At 41.1% G+C, this 18,806-nt stretch overlaps 1 protein-coding gene across 1 annotated transcript in view; it reads right to left on the reverse strand.

The window, feature by feature from the left end:
- Positions 1-18,806, reverse strand: part of LOC147237277 (cadherin-2-like) — a 121,794-nt gene that overhangs the window by 90,498 nt on the left and 12,490 nt on the right. Inside the window, exon 2 of the mRNA XM_086146359.1 lies at positions 14,107-14,242. Coding sequence (XP_086002485.1) covers positions 14,107-14,242 — 136 coding nt within the window. The remainder of the gene's footprint in view (positions 1-14,106; positions 14,243-18,806) is intronic.

The raw sequence follows: 18,806 nt of genomic DNA on the forward strand, positions 1-18,806 counted from the left end.
GGAGTAATTGAAAGAGCAAGCTTGATACATGGGCTTCTACTTTCTTTTCCTTGTAGTTTTGCCTTTTGCCTTCCTCAGAAGTGTGACCTGTCTCCGGAATGGTGTCGTCACGTGCATGACCCGTAAAGCTGGGGTGCTCACCTGTCCTGGCTGTCGACAGCTCGCTCCACAATGAGAACAGGGGGCCGCAGTAAGGTCCCTCTTAGCACTGAGTTGTCATTGATGTGCAAAGAGGCCGGGCACACTTGACCAGCAGACACAACCACACTGGTGCATCAGAAGCTCTCGCAGCTACAGCCACAGCCATTGCCCCTGCGAGTGACACAGCAAGAGAAGCACCCCTGGCTGCGGCGGAAACCTACGGCATCATCAGTTCGCCATCAATAACCGAATTGATCTTCAATTCCGGTTTATTGTGCGAACAAACGACCCGTTTGTAGCCCACATGTCCAAATTCAAAACATTTCATCTGCCCAGAACTGGCGTACACCATATGTGAGGCATACTTCACCCAGAATGAGACCTCCAGGGTTTTTGACAGCACCTCCAAAAACATGAAGACCTGCCTCCTCAGGGACTGAAAATGATTCAGCCTAAGATCCTTTAAAGCAACTGACAAACTTTCCAAACCTTTTTAGTTCACTTTCAAACAGACTGTATGGAATGGAAGGCGGCACACCGGAGATGGTGATCCGCATTGAGGGTGCAGACAGGGGGGGGCACCTGCACGAAGGTATCGCCGATGACCACGCTACTAGCAATCAGCCGGTGGATGAGCACCTCAGAATTCAGGAAAGCAACCACTACTCAGTTCATTCTGGACGCCTACGTCAGATTCTCATGACTGGCAAGCGGTCAGCAGAAAAAAGTGAGCGAAGAAAATGGCCCGAATAGATACTTTCAATCTCGGCTTCTCCGCTTCCAGACGAAGAGGAAGAAGAAGGAGACAATGAAGAAGAGCGTTGGGCCTAATATCAATTCAGATTGATAACAAGCTTAGATATTCCCTTTAATAGAGGCTGATTGAGACCGTCTCAGTGAGTTTGTAATTTCAACAAAAAAAAAAAAAATAGAACGTAAGGAAGTTGATTGGCTGTGGCGATCCATGAAGAGAGAAGTCAAAAGAAGAAGATTATGTTTTATTTCATTTTCCAAAAATCTCAAATTTTACACAAAACTCTTAGCCATCTCAGGACCACATACACAGACACTTTTCCAATTGACCCGCAGCATTATTTTGGACTGTGGGAGTAAACCGGAGAACCCAGAGGAAACCTGAGCAGACACAGGAAAAACATGCAAACCCCACACAGAAAGGTTCAATCGAACCAGGGTCCTTCGTGCTGTGAGGTCAAAGTATTGACTACTGGCCACTGTGCCGCCCCCACAACTTTTGGATATGTTTAAAATTTCCTGCAAGTAAATTTCAGAGGAAAGCCTCCTTAACTTAGCTGACCACTTCATGAAACTATGAACAAAAAAAGAAAGAAGTAAAAAAGTATAAAATAATGGACTTTAGATACCACATTTTTGCTAAACACTGTGATATATCTCTTCCTGTTTTGTCAGACAAAGAGAAGGGTAAGCCCAATATAGTCCCTGCTTTCAGCCCTTTGACCAGTGGTGGGCCGTCAGGGCCTGCAAGGCCTTGTCTGCTGGCCGAAAAAAAAAAATATCTGAATCACAAAAGTCAATTATAATTTGTCCATGAATACTTATTAAATAATTCCAAACGGTGGTTCACTTCCTTTCATAGCTTTTCTCCTGGTTGTGCTGCTTCAAGACATGCATTTTCACGCTAAAGCATTTAACCAATCACATTTCAGCCATAATGTGTTGCCAGGCGGGGTCAAAGTCAAAAGAGTCTGCCTGGGGCGTTGCTGCACAATCAGTTCTGCAAGCCCTTTACACAAAAAATAAGTGTTGATGATGCTGTTGCTTCAACCAATCAGATTTTGATGTTGGCAACATCAAAGCCTTCTTGCAGGCTTCAGCAACGTCAGCATATTCACACCCTCTGATTGCATAGTCACAGAGTGGACAAGTATATTAGCAAGGAGAAGCGTACTAGCGAGCTTTGAACAGAAATATAGTTGCGTTTGTTTAATATCGCTATTTCAACCCAAAATGGCTGCAGGAGAAGAAACGGATTTAGTTAATAATAATATATTAATATATAACATATTAATCATAATATACTAATAATATACTAATATATTATTAAAGCAATCTTCTTTTTGAAGGAAAGTTGGACATAGTAAAGAAAGGTCAGGCAACTCCTAAGCTAGCGAACCTGTCACAACCAGGAAAAGGATTTGTCCGCCATTTTCGAGCCACAAAGTACGACCGGTACTCCTGGCTCACAGGCTGCGAGGTACACTGCAAATTTTATTCCTGGGAGTGCTTGGAGCACGAATAATCTGTACGAAAGAATAATTGAACTCTATTTGAGGAAAGAAAGGAGGATGGATTTTGTCTACAAATGATCAGAATTTTAGTGAGTAAAATGCTGCTATTTCCCTAAATCATAGTGTAAGTTTATATGGTTATTATTGGTGTTTTTTATGTGTCACAGCTGTTTGCTAGAAGGGCATTTATTGTGGCTACTGTCTGTTTTTGTGGCTCCAGCCACGGGACCGGACTTTTGTTGTCCCAGTGTGTTCAGGAGCTGATCAAGCAAGAATGGTTTATTCAAAGTCAGGAAATACACTTACTAGATATCCCAGGCTAGAATGAATGTCACCCTGAGAGGATCATTCACCCTCTCTGGACACCCACTGAGATGCGTCCAGCGGATGTGCAGGTGAGGAGGTTCTGGCCCCGAGGCGAGGAGGCGTGGTCATTTTATACCATCGCCTCAACAGTCGGGTTTATTTCCTAATAAGGACTGTTTTACACACTCTTGGAATTGTGGCACTTGGGGTGCCGGGCCGCGCTGTGGACAATGCAGCGGGGTGCGCGATCGATTACGTGTGGGGGAGTCAGTGGAAAAGTACACAGTTGGGCTTCCCTTTGTCATCACGTGATGCGCTCCTGCGAGCGAATTTTAACACTACACGGGTTATCTATCTGCAATGCACCTCTCTTTATACTGCATTTTTGCATAATAAGATGATTTTTTTATAGCCATAAACTAATTATTGGGGGTCGATTGATTCGGAACACTACTAAAGACCTAGGTGTAAAATGCACGGCCCGCCACTGCCTTTGACAAATATCTACCTTGAGCCCCGAAAGGAGAGCTGTTACACTTCTTCATCGGAAGTTGAGTGGCCGAAGGTTTTTCACCTTGGGGCCCAGGTTGTTGAATGATTTTGAAAATTGTAGCTTAAAAGCAGCCCATTACTCTCCAACCGAGAGCACTTCCCATCAATCTTTCTTAGGCTCACCATTAAGTCTAACCCGAGTTCACTCGGAACCCAGACACATCTCAGAACTAGTTTTTTTTTCACTCCACAATTGTGTAGAAATAACATGGCTAGCTTCATTCGGGCTTGACATGTGTGTGTCTGCGTACACATCCCCTGGTTTCACCCCGTCCTAACGCATTGACCTCATGTAACTTCCTACCCTTCCTACCCACCTGACTTAGCAGGGAAAAATACATTTTTTCTTTTTTTTGCTCATTTAGAGGCTTACCAGTAATTTCAACATCCAATGACAGAGGCTGTTTTCCGTGTCTGCCATGAATATATAGAGGTGTCTTCAATTTTTCCCTTGCTCTTGATGCTTGCGTCTAAATGAGGAAACAGTGTGAGATAATTTATCTATAGTCTCCCGATTCCTTTAGACACACAAACACACAAGCAGTGCGTGTGTTCAGTACAGTAAGGGAGATCCTAGGAATGTGAATATGCTTGCATTAATATCGCATTAAAGTACCAGACCAAAGTACTGGACTGCAAGAAAAGCCTAATTGCTATAGACGTAGTGTTTCAAATTAGAACACATGTTGAATAAACACGATGAGAAAAACACCTTTCGATATGTAAGGATTAATTATAACCTGGTTTATTAGTTTCACCTAAGCACAGAAAGCATTGAAAAATTATGCCTGCCAACTATACAGTATTTGGTGAATAATACACAAATATGGCCACTTCCAACATCCATTTTTTTTTTTAATTCTTTAACTACCAAAGCTCAGAAATACCTCAAGCTACCATCAATAACTGATATGCTTATAATCTTATTGAACATTTATTTTGTATGAATGCTAGATGTTATTTTTTAAGCTATTTCTATCTAAATTTTCATCAGATCTTAAGGGTAAATTATTCATCTATCTATCATTAAAAATGTAATGGTCTTTTTTTCCCCCACAATGAATAATTCCTACATAGAATTTTAAGAAAAAGCAATAATGTCAGACTTGATACAAAAAATTATGCAAACCTATACAAGTGGTAAATAAATCTCCTTTGGCGAGATGCTAACAAGGCCCCGAGAGAAAAAAAGTCAGCCACAGAAATCAGTTGAGAGAAAAGAAAAAAGAAGAGTGATACAAAGCAAATGAAATGTGTAGGTGTATATGGCAAGTTATGGGGGTTGGGGGGGTCTTTTATGAGGCTGGAATAAAGTAGGCCAATCCTCTGCATGACAAGGGAAGAGGCAGAAATGGGAGAAGAAAATCAAGAATGAGAGAGAGCGGGGGGGTTGGGGGGGAGGGTTAGGGAGGATGTGGAGAGATGAATGTACTTGGTGTCTGCTGGCTCATGGGATGGGGGTTTTTTCCACAGCTGTTTGTGCCTGCGTGCATGTGTGCGTGCCTGCAAGCCGGACGAGACCTTATAGCCGACCAACACTCGCTGCCTTAATAGGAAAGATGGATGAGAAAACTGGTGGGTCATGTCACAGGAAGAGCAGGACAGCAACTGACCTCAAGCAGACTTGACCACACACACACACACACACACACAGATACTGTACACACATGCAAATTACATATGGTGATATACAGTAGACGTTTAAAATAAGACACGAGACGCATAAACAGAAACCACAGCTACATATGAAGGAGGGGGAAATGGGAGGGAGATAATGGCTACACACCCACCCACACACACACACACATACACACACACACACACACACACACACACACACACAATCACTGATGGTGAGGGACTATCCACTGACTAACACACTGCCAGGTCAGGCAGCTGGTTCAACTTTCCATTCCCCATTTTATGTATTTATTTTTGTTTTTATCATGTACAGAACCAGGAACCTGACTCAGCCAGTTTCCTGAAAGTGTTGAATTCACTTTTTTTATTGCTTGGCAGTTTTGTTTGCAAAACTATCCCTTTTTTTAGTGACTTTCCGTAAGAAGCGAATAATGCTGAGGGGCAGCTTCTTTAAAACATGTCGGATACCATAAAGCCTTTTTCTGCTCTTCTTAGTGCAACGACACCTCCATTTGTCAATACGAAATATCTTTGTTTTGTTTTTATGACAAAACTGTAAATGACATTGATGACTAGGAACTACAGTGTTTTTTTAATAATCTGATCGGAAAGCTGCATGGTAATGTTGCAAAGGTCATGCTACTTTGACATGTGATACCGTTGAAAAGCACATAACTGACAGCTGATCAGATGTGGGTTTGAACTCAAGTGCGATAACCAGTTAACCTAAAAATGACCGTAATATAACATTAGAACGATCTCTTTCAACATTGCAAGAGTGAATTTATGTATTAACTTAGGGGCAATAGTATGTAAAAGAAACACAAACTAAGAAATGATAATTTATTTGTTTATTTTATTTCAGATTTATTTATCCATCCATCCATCATCCATCAACCATTTATTCATCTATATATTTATAGAATTATTTGTTCAAGATTTGTTCAGTCACAAATAATCTAGACTGAGTAAAAAGGCTGCAAAACGTGCTCCACACCTCCTCGAAGGGCAGAGAGGGAGATAATGAGAGGGGTTACTTTTCAGGTCTCAAGACGAGAGCCCGGAAACACCTTTCAAAACAATCAACTTTATCATATAACCTTCATTGTCACTTGCTGTTTCCTTTTGCTGTTTGGCTCTATCAGCTGGATAAGCTGATCTCACCACTGACCTGTTTTCCTTTGCAGTCCACCCCCCAAACACACTTTCTGTCTCTTTATATTTCTGCCTCCCCCTCCATCCTGTCATCGATAATGTAGCCTTTCTATGGTCAAACTGAATAATTAACCATATCTGCAGCCATCAGACTGTGAGTTGGCAAAGATTCCTTGCTTTTGTCACCAAATTGTCTTCAAATGGCTCGATCTGACCCTCATGATGGGCTGCCAGCCGGAAAAGCCCTAATCCTCTGCAAAAAGTTTCATATTGCGTGATAGAGATTAGCAAGTCAAGGAAATTTATATCACATTAACAAATAAGTGATTTCTAGTAGGCACATGTTACAGACTGCAAATGTAAATCACAGACTCCAAAAAAAGAGCTGTTATATTATCAGATAGCCGGGGTGACCACCTTTATTAGAAAGAGGGAAATTCAAGCCAATCAGCAGAGGGAGAGATTGAAAACAAATAATCAAACTTAAATATTATGAGCATAAAACCTAAGATTTGAACACTTGAGAAAAATTTGTTTTTGTTTGTTTTTTAGGGTATGACCAAAAAGCTTCGACAATGGAGAGATTTCATCCTATTTTTAAATATATATAAAAAAAATGTGTTTAAACACTTTAGCAAAGATTTACGCAACAGTCACAAAGGGCCAAAAAAAACAACCTGAAACAGAAGTCTATCGCAATCCCAAGGTAATCTGTGACACACAATGTAAGCATTACACGTGACTGATACTTTTACTGAATCCTGAGGATCTGTGAATTTAATGAAAGGTAAATCCTCACGCAACGAAAGACCTAAAACACTAATGTGACTCGCGCTTAGGTAAGACCTAAATGATTGCTGTAACTGAAGTCTAACATGGCTAACATTGGGACTGCAAGAATATTAGGCTTATCGAGTCTATAGCAATTTAAATTAGTTCTTAATTTATTTTCTAAATGTTCTCTGAATTTTATGTGAATTTAATCATGAGTGAGACAGCATAAGTGGCTGTGGCTCACTGTGTCATTGTGGCGATGAATAAAAACATCCCTCTATATGAAATGAGCAGGGGAGTTAAAATCTGGTAAAAGGAGACAAAGGAGATCAGATAGATGTATAAATAAGGACAAAAAACAAAAACCAAAAAATGTTACAGTTTTTTTCCAGCACTTGGCTAAAGATGATGCAACAATTAGTATTTGTTTCAATGTATAAACAACATAGTGTTCTAATTTGTTGCCTAAATGCTTTACAAAAACACACACACACACACCACAGGTGTCGGGCAGGCGCACCAAAACACTTCCCCTCTTGTTTTTTGTTATTGTTTTTTTCAAGGCGCTCTGTCAGCTTCAGTCGCTTTTGCCTTGTTTCACTTCACAGAGTCCATACAAGTCCAGTGAAGCACACCAGCATGTGATCAAACACACACACAGATACACACACACACACACACACACACACACACACACACACCACACACACACAATCTTCACTCGCTGTTTGCGTCCACACATTCTACAAGGTTAGAACATCGATTGGACAGCCCTGTTGTATGCATTCCTTTGGAAAAATCTCACACACATATTAATGAAAAAAAACAAAAAAACAATCCCATTCTGGCAGAGGAAAGTCATATCTTGACCTTTTACAGGGGGGAAAGTTAGCAGCAAAACCTCTACTTCACATTCATGCTGTTCTGCATGCTCTCTGTAGGAGCTGCCTGGTTTGACCTTTTTTTTTTCTCTCTTTTGCTATTAAACCAACAAGCACCCAAGCAGCTCAAGGTCTGCGGGGGTTAAAGCTTTTCATGCAACACAACCTCCTCATCCGAGTTAAACTATCACTACACTCGACATTGTACCAACACTGTCACACTACAATTCCCGCTCCCCAAGGCAGAACACTCAACACTGACACGCTTATTTAAAGACATCAAAGGGGTCTGAACACTTCCTGTACGGAGAGAATGAGCAGAGCCAGCTCTCTGCCCCAGAACGTTCCGAGTGATGTATTAGATGAGATTATATCTCATCTTCTCCAGCCGGAGAAGGACTGGCCTTCGGGGAGGACGTATCCGGATAGTCTCTATTTCACACCTGTCAACTGCTTCTCACCTTAGGTTTTTTGGTTTGGTTTCATAGGTTTGGCATGTAGCTTGGAGCTTTGTTCAAAAATCCCATGTTTGCAAAAGAGAAAGGATATATACATATATATATATATATATATATATATATATACACACACTTTTTTTTTTCTTTTTCTGAAGGACCTACTAATGTGTCCCAAATAAACTAGCAGGAATAATCATAATGTTGGCCAAGTACAGCGCAAAAATATCCAAACAAAACTGTCTTTTTGATGAAAGATACATTTTTAAGTCTCTTATTTATTTATTTGTTATAAAAAATTATCTTTTTCTTTGTTTTCACTTTTATGGCATTTTTTTTCTTTTTCAGTTTATTCCCCTGACATTTACAGCCAATCTTTTGAGTCTTGAACAATGTCACAAAACTGAAAGAGCAGGGGAACCCGTTCAGAGTATTCAACCATCCAGCCATCCATCTTCTGCCGCTTATCGTCGCGGGGGCAACAGCTAGAGCAGAGCTGCCAAACTTCCCTCCCCACAGCCTGTGGTCAAGCTTTTCTGGGGGGATCCCAAGGCGTCCCCAGGCCAGCCAAAAGACATAGTCTCTCCAGCGTGTCCTGGGTCTTCCCTGTGGCCTCCCCCCAGATGAACATGCTCAGAATACCTCCCCCAAGAGGCATCCAGGAAGCGTCCTGATCAGCTGCCCGAGCCACCTCATCTGACTCTTCTCTATGCAGAGGAGCAGCGACTACTCTGAGTTCCTCCTGGATGGCCAAACTTCTCACCCTATCTCTAAGGGAGAGTCCATGCAACCCTGCACAGAAAGCTCATTTTGGGCGCTTGTATCCGCAATCTCGTTCTTTCAGTCACGACCCACAGCTCATGACCATTGGTGAGGGTAGGAACGCAGATTGACCAATAAATTGAGAGCTTGGCCTTCTGGCTCAGCTCCATCTTTACCATGGCAGACCGGTACAGAGTAGAGAGTCTGCATCTCTACAGATGCTGCACTTATCTGCATGTCAATCTCCCACTCCATTCTTCCCTCTCTTGTGGACGAGACCCCGAGATACTTGAACTCTTCCACTTGAGGAAGGACTTCTACCCTGATCCAGAGTGGGGACTCCACCTTTTTCCAGTTAAGCAACATGGTCTCGAATTTGGAGGTGTTGATCCTCATTCCAGCCACTTCACATCTGGCTGTGAACAGCTCCAGTTAGAGCTGGAGATCATGGACTGATAAAGCCAACAGAACCACATCATCTGCAAAAAGCAGACTCGATCCTGTGGCCACCAAACCAGATCCCCTCAACGCCCTGGCTGCACCTAGAAATTCTGTCCATAAAAGTTATGAACATAATTGGTGACAAAGGGCAGCCCTGGCGGACTCCAACTCTCACCGGAAATGACATACAACTGGCAATGCTGACTAAGCTCCGACATGGGTCATACAGGGACCAAACAGCCAGTATAAGGGGGTTCGTATTCCCAGAGCACCTCCCACCCCACAGGACTGCCCACGGAACATGGTCGAATACCTTCTCCAGAGTCACAAAACACATTTAGACTGGTTGGGAAAATCCTATGCCCCCAAAGGACCCTGCTGAAAGTATAGAGCTGGTCCACTGTTCCACAGCCAGGATGAAAATCACACTGCTCCTCCTGGATCTGATGGGATTGAGGAAGAATTCTCAGAAGTATTCCTTACACCGATCTACAACATTTTGAGTTGAGGTCAGCAGCGCCCCGCACCCGCTGTACATAGTGTTGACAGAGCACTGTCTCCCCCTCCTGAGCCGTTGGATGGTAGACCAGAATCTCCTCGGAGCCCATATCTCCAGAAGTAGTTCTCCATGGTCTCCCGAACTCCTCCCATGCCTGAGTATTTGCCTCAGCAACCACCCAAGCCACACACCGCTTGGCCCAAGATGACTCCTTCTTCACTTTGACAGTATCCCAGAATATTCAAACAAAGCAACAATGACATCATACAAATAGTCTGATGATTTCGGCCACAATTATGATTAATCAGCAACTATCAATTTCAAAGCATTCCAGAGATTTTATTTTACAGCATTTGCATTTGACTGTGGTTCATCCTGTCATTCTTCCTCGAAGTTGATATTGTGAAGAGAACAATCGGTAAGAGCTGTTTGGATCCAGACCATCTTTTTTTTTTTTTGTCATCTAAAAAGTGAAATTAAGTCATCAAAGTGCTGGATTGGAATAAATGACGCAGAGAAGATTGAGTGTTTTGGAGAAAATACTGTTTTGGGTTTCAGATTTCTGATCAATCGACAGGCTTTGTGCTTTTACTAATCGGATCACGTTGCTCATCTGTTAAGTTATGAATCTTGGTTGGCCCTTTTTTTTTTCTCTTGAAGAGGCACTGACTGCATCCCCATGTTAGGATAAAATCCAAAAATTGCAAAAGAAATCTTACAATTCCTTCAATGTATCTAGCAAATGCGCCCAATAAAAATAGGAGTTTAGTACAGCTGGTACTTCCAACAGCCTGCACCCACTGAGGTTAGGGCATTTTCCTTGAAGTGCTTAATCCAAGAGGAGCAATGATTCTTATTAAATCTAATTAAAGAAATCATTACGTTGTGCTGGGACAATGTCATTTCTGTTCAGGGGTCTCTTTCCTGAAAAATTGATGGTTTGCGTGACAGTGGAACAGGTGTCTTGTACTCTGGTGGCACCAGTAATATAAGACACGTGTTCTCACATGTGTTCGCATGTGTTTTCTCTCTATAATTTTTCCAGGAAGAAAACTCTGTAAAACACAGTGGTGATTCAACAAAGTGAACACTAAAGCTCCAGCTACCATGAAACTAGCAAATTCAATTACTCTTTTTTTTTTTTCTAGATGATATTGTTTTCATACCTAATTCTATGCTGCTATCTCTGCTATCTCTATGCTATCAATGTCTCTGACTCTTATCAGACACATCGCCATGGAGATGATAGATTTGTGGTTAGGTCAGAGACAAAGCACTTGAGAAAATGGCTAAAGACAGTCCTTTTTAAAATAACACCCATCGACCCCAAATACTCAATCATCAGCTGTGACCTTGTGTCGACACCCCCCTCCAGGGCTATGGATATGACAATAGAAAGAAAAAAAAGGAAAACTTTCTCCATAAATTCCCTTCATCTTCCGTTGCTGACATGCTTCCCTGCAAAGGCACAGGTGAAATAATGGAAAAAAAATCCAAAACAAAGTCATGCACCTTATTTTGCCCTTTTGTTTTCTTCCAAATGTATTAAAATCCAAGAAAACCATGCGTCATAATGTGCATTTCTTTAACTCAGGCTTTTTCAAGTCCTTGCAATCAAAATGGCTTCACTGTGGCAAGAATCTGCAGTGCTTTCTTCAGCATGTGATTTCAAGCTAGAAAGCCAGGTAACAAATATTTGTTTTCAGTGGTTCAGGTGTTATTGGACTTTGGCCTTGAAACATAAGAGCCAAAAAATGGTTGAACCACATACTACTTTTACCACAATGGCAAATTCAGTCCAAAAACGATTATGTGTACTTCTATCAGTTGGCATCCAAAATTAACCATGGATCTCACACCCCTGTCTCTCAGCCTGACAAACAGTTACTTGATTGATTGATTTATTGATTGGTCTACCGGCCGCAGCCCAAAGCCCGGTTAATGCTGATGATCACTTCGGCCAATTTGACAAACACACAACTTGTAGAAATACAATGCTGGTGAATGTGGCAAAACAATAGGAGGTTGTGCACACTGCACACTGACCACTGGAGATATGTGAGACCCGACTGAATCATCGTTCAACATTTTTAATTTTAACCATCATTTTTTCTTTTTTTTTTTTTAAATGTCATTGTTATATATATATATATATATATCTCTATTGGATCCTTATCACAGTCTCTGACACTTTCCCATTCAACACTGAGTAAAAGGTCCAGCAAAAATGCCTGAAAATGACCTGGAGTTATGGTGTGAGTATTGGAAATGTAAGAGGAGGATCATCTCACAATGTGGCAAAGCTTAGAGCTCCTACCTGACCACTGATCTCCACGGTAACCCAAACAAACAGATGGTCAGTACTCTACTGGTTGTATTTGAATACAAACAGTCCATCCTCCACCTATTGTGCTTTGGAATTTCTTTTTTCTAGTGGCATAAATACATCAAGACATCAAATACATCAAACAATACTAAAATCATCTGGTATTTAACTTCTGGACAATAGGAGTTTATTAAATTAGTATTCCAACACTTTAATGTTAATAAAAGAAATTTGTTTTTTTTTAATTGATCAGGTTTTAATTTTCTTACGATTGTTTTGCCGAGTCATGATAATTAATGAACATTAAAATTAAAATACTGATTACACGTGAAAAATCACACGACTTAAACAATGTCTTTCATGCTATCTGTAGATCATGTGACATTTTGTTTTATTCTTCTTCATCAGACTGCTGTATAACCGAAGTGAGAACTTGTTATTTTTTGTAATCTGACGTTACCTGTATTCTATAATCCAAAGTCTTTTGACATCGATCACTCATCCGTCCGCGCCATTTGTATTGTCTTGCTATTTCACTTAAGTGCTGGCCCAACAGGCGTATTCGGGTGTGATGCTCTGAGGCCTCCGTGATTTTCTAATGATAGTGACCAGCTGTTCTTTTGTTGAAAATGCACCATCTGTCGTACCTCTTCCTGAGATCAATTGATCATAAGACATGAGATGTATTCAAGGATTTCAGTAACAAGACAAATGATACGAGAATTGTACCGGGGCCTTCTCAAGTACATATTCTGAAGATTCCTTTTCAAAGGGCAGAGATTTTTCTTTTTTAATAACAGAATACATGAGTGCTTGCATCATAAATCAGAATAGCAATAAGAAAAACAGTTGGTCTTCCACAATAAGGATTTCCATTCTTCTCTTTCATGTAAAGGTCAATGTGTGTGTGTGGCTGCAGTGACGAGCATGTTGAAAACAGTGTCTTGTACAGCTCAGTCACATAAAACAGTCAATGTCACAATTTTTTTCAAGAGAGCCCTGTCCATGGGGAAATGCTGTTTTGTTGTAATATTCAGAGTGTCAGTCTAAAGGTTGTGAGTTAAAGCCACACATACTGAACTCCAAGACTGATGAATGATTCTAAGACAGAATGGATATCAATGTATCTAATATTTTTCAGATTTATATACACATTTTTTTTTTTATTTTAAGACTTGTCAAAGCTATTTAGGAGACCTAGTCACCATCTGTAATCACAGAGTCCAATACAACTCCTTTATCCTAAAAGCTGACTGGCAATATCCCCAAGCCATTTGATATGACATATCTCTGCCTTATGATGGATATATTGATACATATATGTACAGTCATGGCCAAAAGTTTTGAGAATGACAAAAACATAGAAACATCTTGCAAACACCTAAAAACCCTGAGGGAGCAGACTTTGTTAAAGTGTCATTTTCAAAACTTTTGGCCATGACTGTATATTCATCAATATATCCATCAGTGAAAAAAAATGCTTTTGAGAGATCTGTGCCTCAGTAGACCAATAGGAACGGATTAGAACAGATTACATCACCATTGCTCTTTTCAGTATGGATATATTTAAGCAGAGCCGCTCCATAGCACAAACTGGAGCATGTCTTTCTTAACAAGCAAATAGCACCGGCACAGTAAATCAGGCTGATCCCAACCCACTCTCAGTCTTCGCACTTTGAGCTCCATTATGGTTCAAATATCAGCAGGACTTTTAAACAACCCCCACCCAACAGCAGGGGATTATTCCCGTAGCTGCCCTACCTCTATAACTGTCCACAAAAATGCACTCTAGTGTGCATTTGTGTGTGTGTGTGTGTGTGTGTGTGTGTGTGGTGTGTGTGTGTGTGTGTGTGTGTGTGTGTGTGTGTGTGTGTGTGTGTGTGTGTGTGTGTGTGTGTGTACTGACCGTTAAAGACAGCCTGTCCCTTCACCAGCTCTTGGTCCATTTGGATGATGTATTCCTCTTGCGTGAAGCCCCTCATGCATGGCAACCCCTGCTTGCTCAACAACGGCTTCTCTGCCTCACCGACCCAGACAACAACCTGAAGAATACAAGCAGGGTAAGAAAAATTCGACCAAGAGTATTTCCTATTAGAGAAAACATCTCTGTGATCCTTGCGGCCTTTAAACACGTTAATCTTTGATGTGTTTGTAGGAACAAAAATCCTCCCAAACACCCATTTTTTTTCTACCGGCTCAGATTTGGATTAAAGATAATTCTTGCTAATATGTGAAACTCTCAAGACTGCAGAGGGAAAAAAACATGATGGTGAGAAAGTAGATCGAGGGGATTTGATTAGATTTGATTTTGCCTTTAGTCAAGGAGGTCTGGTGACTACTTTTCACTGCCTTTACGGAGAAAAAAAGCTCCATGAATGCACTTTATTGCAGAGATAATGCCCCCCACACCCACTTTGTTTCAGAACTTTGGCCTTGCCCAATGTTGCTGTTATCCACTAATGCTAATGCCTTGAGTTTTCAGAACACGTACCACACTTTTACTGAGGATCCATCATGTACTGCAAACAGCAGTGTGAATATTATAGCTCAAAAAAATCAAACATGTTATTTCAACAAAAAATCATCAATTCAACTTATTTAAGATTATGACTTTGGAGTATATCAGAGTAGGCGTCGTATATTTCAAAATGTTCATTGTAACTGACAACTGGGCACTGCGCGACAACTCACAGTTACGGCGCCTCTTGGTCTACCAAAAATGCATGAGGCAGTCAGAGAGGTGGGGCGGAACATTTAGACCACACAGGAGCAGATGAGGAGATTCGATCATTCCTGACTTTCTCTCTCACTTGATCGTTTCATCGGTAAAAAAAAAAGAATGACTGCAGACAATGCCATTTGAACACCTGTGTGCTTACTGTGGTCTGAGGGAATTGACTCAATACTACACAATACTACAGTTCTCATGACCTCTCTATTCTTGTAGTTCCACACATCACCTCATGCATACACAGACCTGTATATTTACATATAATAAGGCCCAGAAATATTTGGACAGTGACACAAGTTTTGTTATTTTAGCTGTCTACAAAAACATATTCAAGATACATTATATAATCAATGTGGGAATTACAGCTCTTTAATACGTAGCCGATTCTTTTTCAAGGGACCAAAAATAATTGGAAAATCAACTCAGAAGGCTGCAAAAAAATAACAAGGCTGCATAGGCTCATCCCTCAGGAACCTGTCATCAATTAAGCAGTTAAAAGGTCTGGAGTTGATTCCAGGTGTGGTGTTTGCATTTGGAAGCTGTTGCTGTGAACACACAACATGCGGTCAAAGAAGCTCTAAATGGAGATGAAACAGACCATCCTGAGGCTGAAAAAGAGAAATCCATCAGAGAAATAGAAGAAATGTGAAAAGAAAAGAATGGCATAATCGACAGTTTGGTACATTCTGAGTACACAGGTGAGCTTGGGAACTCAGAAAGGCCTGGACATCCACACAAGGCAACAGTGGTGGATGATCGCAGAATCCTTTCCATGTCGAAGAAAAAAACCCTTCACAACATCCACTCAAGTGAAGAACACTCTCCAGGAAATCTACCATAAAGAGAAGACTTCATGAAAGTAAATACCAAAGGATTCGCCACAAGGTACAAACCATTAATCAGCCGCAAAAATAGAAAGGCCAGAATTGACTTTGCCAAAAGAAACCCTGAAGAAGCTAGTCCACTTCTGGAACAGCATTCTTTGGACTGATGAGACCAAGACCAACCTGTGCCAGAATGATGGGAAGAAGAAAGTTTGGAAAAGAATTGGAACAACTCATGATCCGAAGCACATCTGTAAAACATGGTGGAAGCAGTGTGATGGCAAGGCCATGCATGGCTTCCAATGGCACTGGGTCACTTCTCTTTATTGATGCTGTGACAAAAGACAGAAGCAGACGGATGAATTCTTACGTGTATAGGGATATACTCTCTGCTCGGATCCAGCCAAATGCAGCAAAGATGATTGGACGGCGGTTCACAGTACAGATGGACAAAGTTCAAAATCATACTGCAAAAGCAACCCAGGAGTTTTTTTAAAGCAAAGAAGTAGAATATTCCGCAATGGCCGAGTCAATCGCCAGATCTCAACCAAGATCTCAATTTCACTTGCTCATGACAAAATTCGAGGCAGATAGACCTACAAACAAGCAACAAATGAAGGCCGCTGCAGTAAAGGCCTGGCGAGGCATTACAAAGGAGGAAACCAAGCACCCAGTATTGTAGTATTGAGCAATTGGTAAGAAAGAAGTATTTCACATAATTCACATATTGTGCAGTCATTTTGTTCTCCAGCAGAACTTGCAGTATGAATATACTGTTGTGGCGATAATTTGAAATAAAACAAGTCATACGTTCATTCAGAATCAAAATCAGAGAAACTTTATTTGTCCCTGAGGGTCAACTGGAGGGGAGCTGAAAGTAAAAGATTAACTGGTAAAAGTGACTTGGCAACAAAGAACCAATCATTATTGTTTAGGAATATTTTGCATTAAAAGCATGAAAATTACAAGTATCTCCCATGCATGCATTAGGTTTTTCAATCCATCTATCCATTGATGCACCTGGCCAGCTAGCCAGTCATCAATTGATCCATTAATCCATATATTTATTCATTCACCTGGTCTTCCAGTCATCTGTCTATCCATCCATCGATCCACCTGTGCAGCTAGCCAGCCAGCTAATTCATTCTTCAATCTCTACATACATCCATCATCGTTTCACCTGTCTACCCATTCTTCCTCCTGTTAAGACTGTTTTCTAGATACACTTCTATGTATGTATAAATATTAGCATATGACACAACTTCCCTCAAAAAAATTGTAGTAATTCATTTTTAATTATTTTTTTCCCAACGACAATCAGCCAATGTATCTTTCGCGTGATGTATTATTTCCTCTAACTGTTCCACTTCAATATCCATAGCTAATTTGGAAGTGTACGTCCTTTTTTTATACATTCGAAATTTCCAGACTAGTTTCAGAGGTTGATATGAATCAAAATGAGGGGTGGTCCTATTGGTCTTAGCAAAATTCCCTGAAGGCCCAGTTTTAAAACTAGGTGGTCCTAATTGCCCAAACTTGCAACAGAAAGGCCAATGAAAAATCAATAGGGGAGAGTAATATCCAGTTCAGCAGCAGGTCCAAATTCAAGAGACCAATATTAATCACCATGACAAGCAGCAGACAATGAGGGCAATTAATTCTGATGATAATTAGTGTCTAGACTTTTGTGTCTCCTGTTGTTTGAACATGCCTCCCACCCCCCCAAATCCCCAATTCCCGTCCTACATACACGCATGCACATCCCCCCTTCTCTGAGCAATGGAGAGGCATCTGTCGTAGTTAGTTGGTGTGCTAAATGTGAGTGTAAGTACGGGTTCTATTGTGATTAAAGCAACAGAGCCAAGGAAGGGTGCGGTAATTTGCTTCAACTGAATCTAAAATAAAGAAAAAACTCTTTGGTGATGTCAGTTTTTAGAGGGGTGGGTCTGTTATGCACTTTTTTAGCATAAGAAAGTAAACACATCGCAGGTTCCAGCTGGATTCTTCGACATAATGCGGGCCTCGTCTGTGACATTCAGAGGAGATCCAGAAGAGGCTGCTTCCACTGCAGCAAGAAAAAAACAAAAATGAAAGTTTTTAGTATGTAGTGTATATGTAATGTTGCTGCATATATGTTAAAAGACAGTGATGCAGCCTCAGGGCAGCATGGGCCGGTGTCTCCCTGAGCCAGCCTCCAGGGGCATGGGCCAGTGTCTCTGTGAGCCGGTCCTAAGGCCGGATAAATGAGGAAAGGCAAGAGTCTGGAACTGAGAGTAGGGACTTTGAATATTGGGACTATGACAGGAAAAGGTAGTGATTTGGTTGAAATGATGCAGAGAAGGAAAGTTGATATACTGTGTGTCCAGGACACCAGTTGGACAGGTAGTAAGGCTAGAAGCTTAGAAGCAGGCTTTAAGTTGTACTGCCATGGTACTGACAAGAATAGAAATTGAGTATGAGTTATCTTAAAGGATGATTGTGTTAAGAACATTCTGGAGGTGAAAAGAATGCCAGATAGACTTATGAGTCTGAAATTGGAAATTGAAGGTGTAATGCTCAATGTTGTCAGGGGCTATGCCTCGCAGGTAGTATGTGAGTTTGAGGAGAAGGTGAAGTACTGAAATGAGTTAAATGAAGTGATGCAGAATATCCCCAGAGATGAGAGAGTAGTAATTGGTGCCCACCTCAGTGAGGATGTCGGTGTGGGCAAACAAGGTGATGAAGAAGTGATGGGCAGATTTGGTATACAGGATAGGAATGCAGAGGGACAGATGGTAGTAGATTTTGTAAAAAGGAAGGGAATGGCTGTAGTGAACCCTTTTTTCCAGAAAAGACAAGAACATAGGGTAACTTTACAAAGTAGTTGTAGGTGAGAATGTAGCCAGACAGCATAGGATGGTGGTTTGTAGGATGACTCTGGTGAAAAGGAAGATACAGAGGACAAAGGCAAGGCATAGGACAAAGTGGTGGAAGCTGAAAAGGGAGGAGTGTTGTATGGTTTACAGGGAGGACTTGAGAAAGGCTCTGGGTGGTCAGGGAGAGCTTACAGGT

The sequence above is a fragment of the Fistularia commersonii genome, chromosome 1 (assembly GCF_037954325.1).
Source record: "Fistularia commersonii isolate RoL2024-O1a breed Wild chromosome 1, RoL_Fcom_v1.0, whole genome shotgun sequence".
Lineage (NCBI taxonomy): Eukaryota > Metazoa > Chordata > Actinopteri > Syngnathiformes > Fistulariidae > Fistularia > Fistularia commersonii.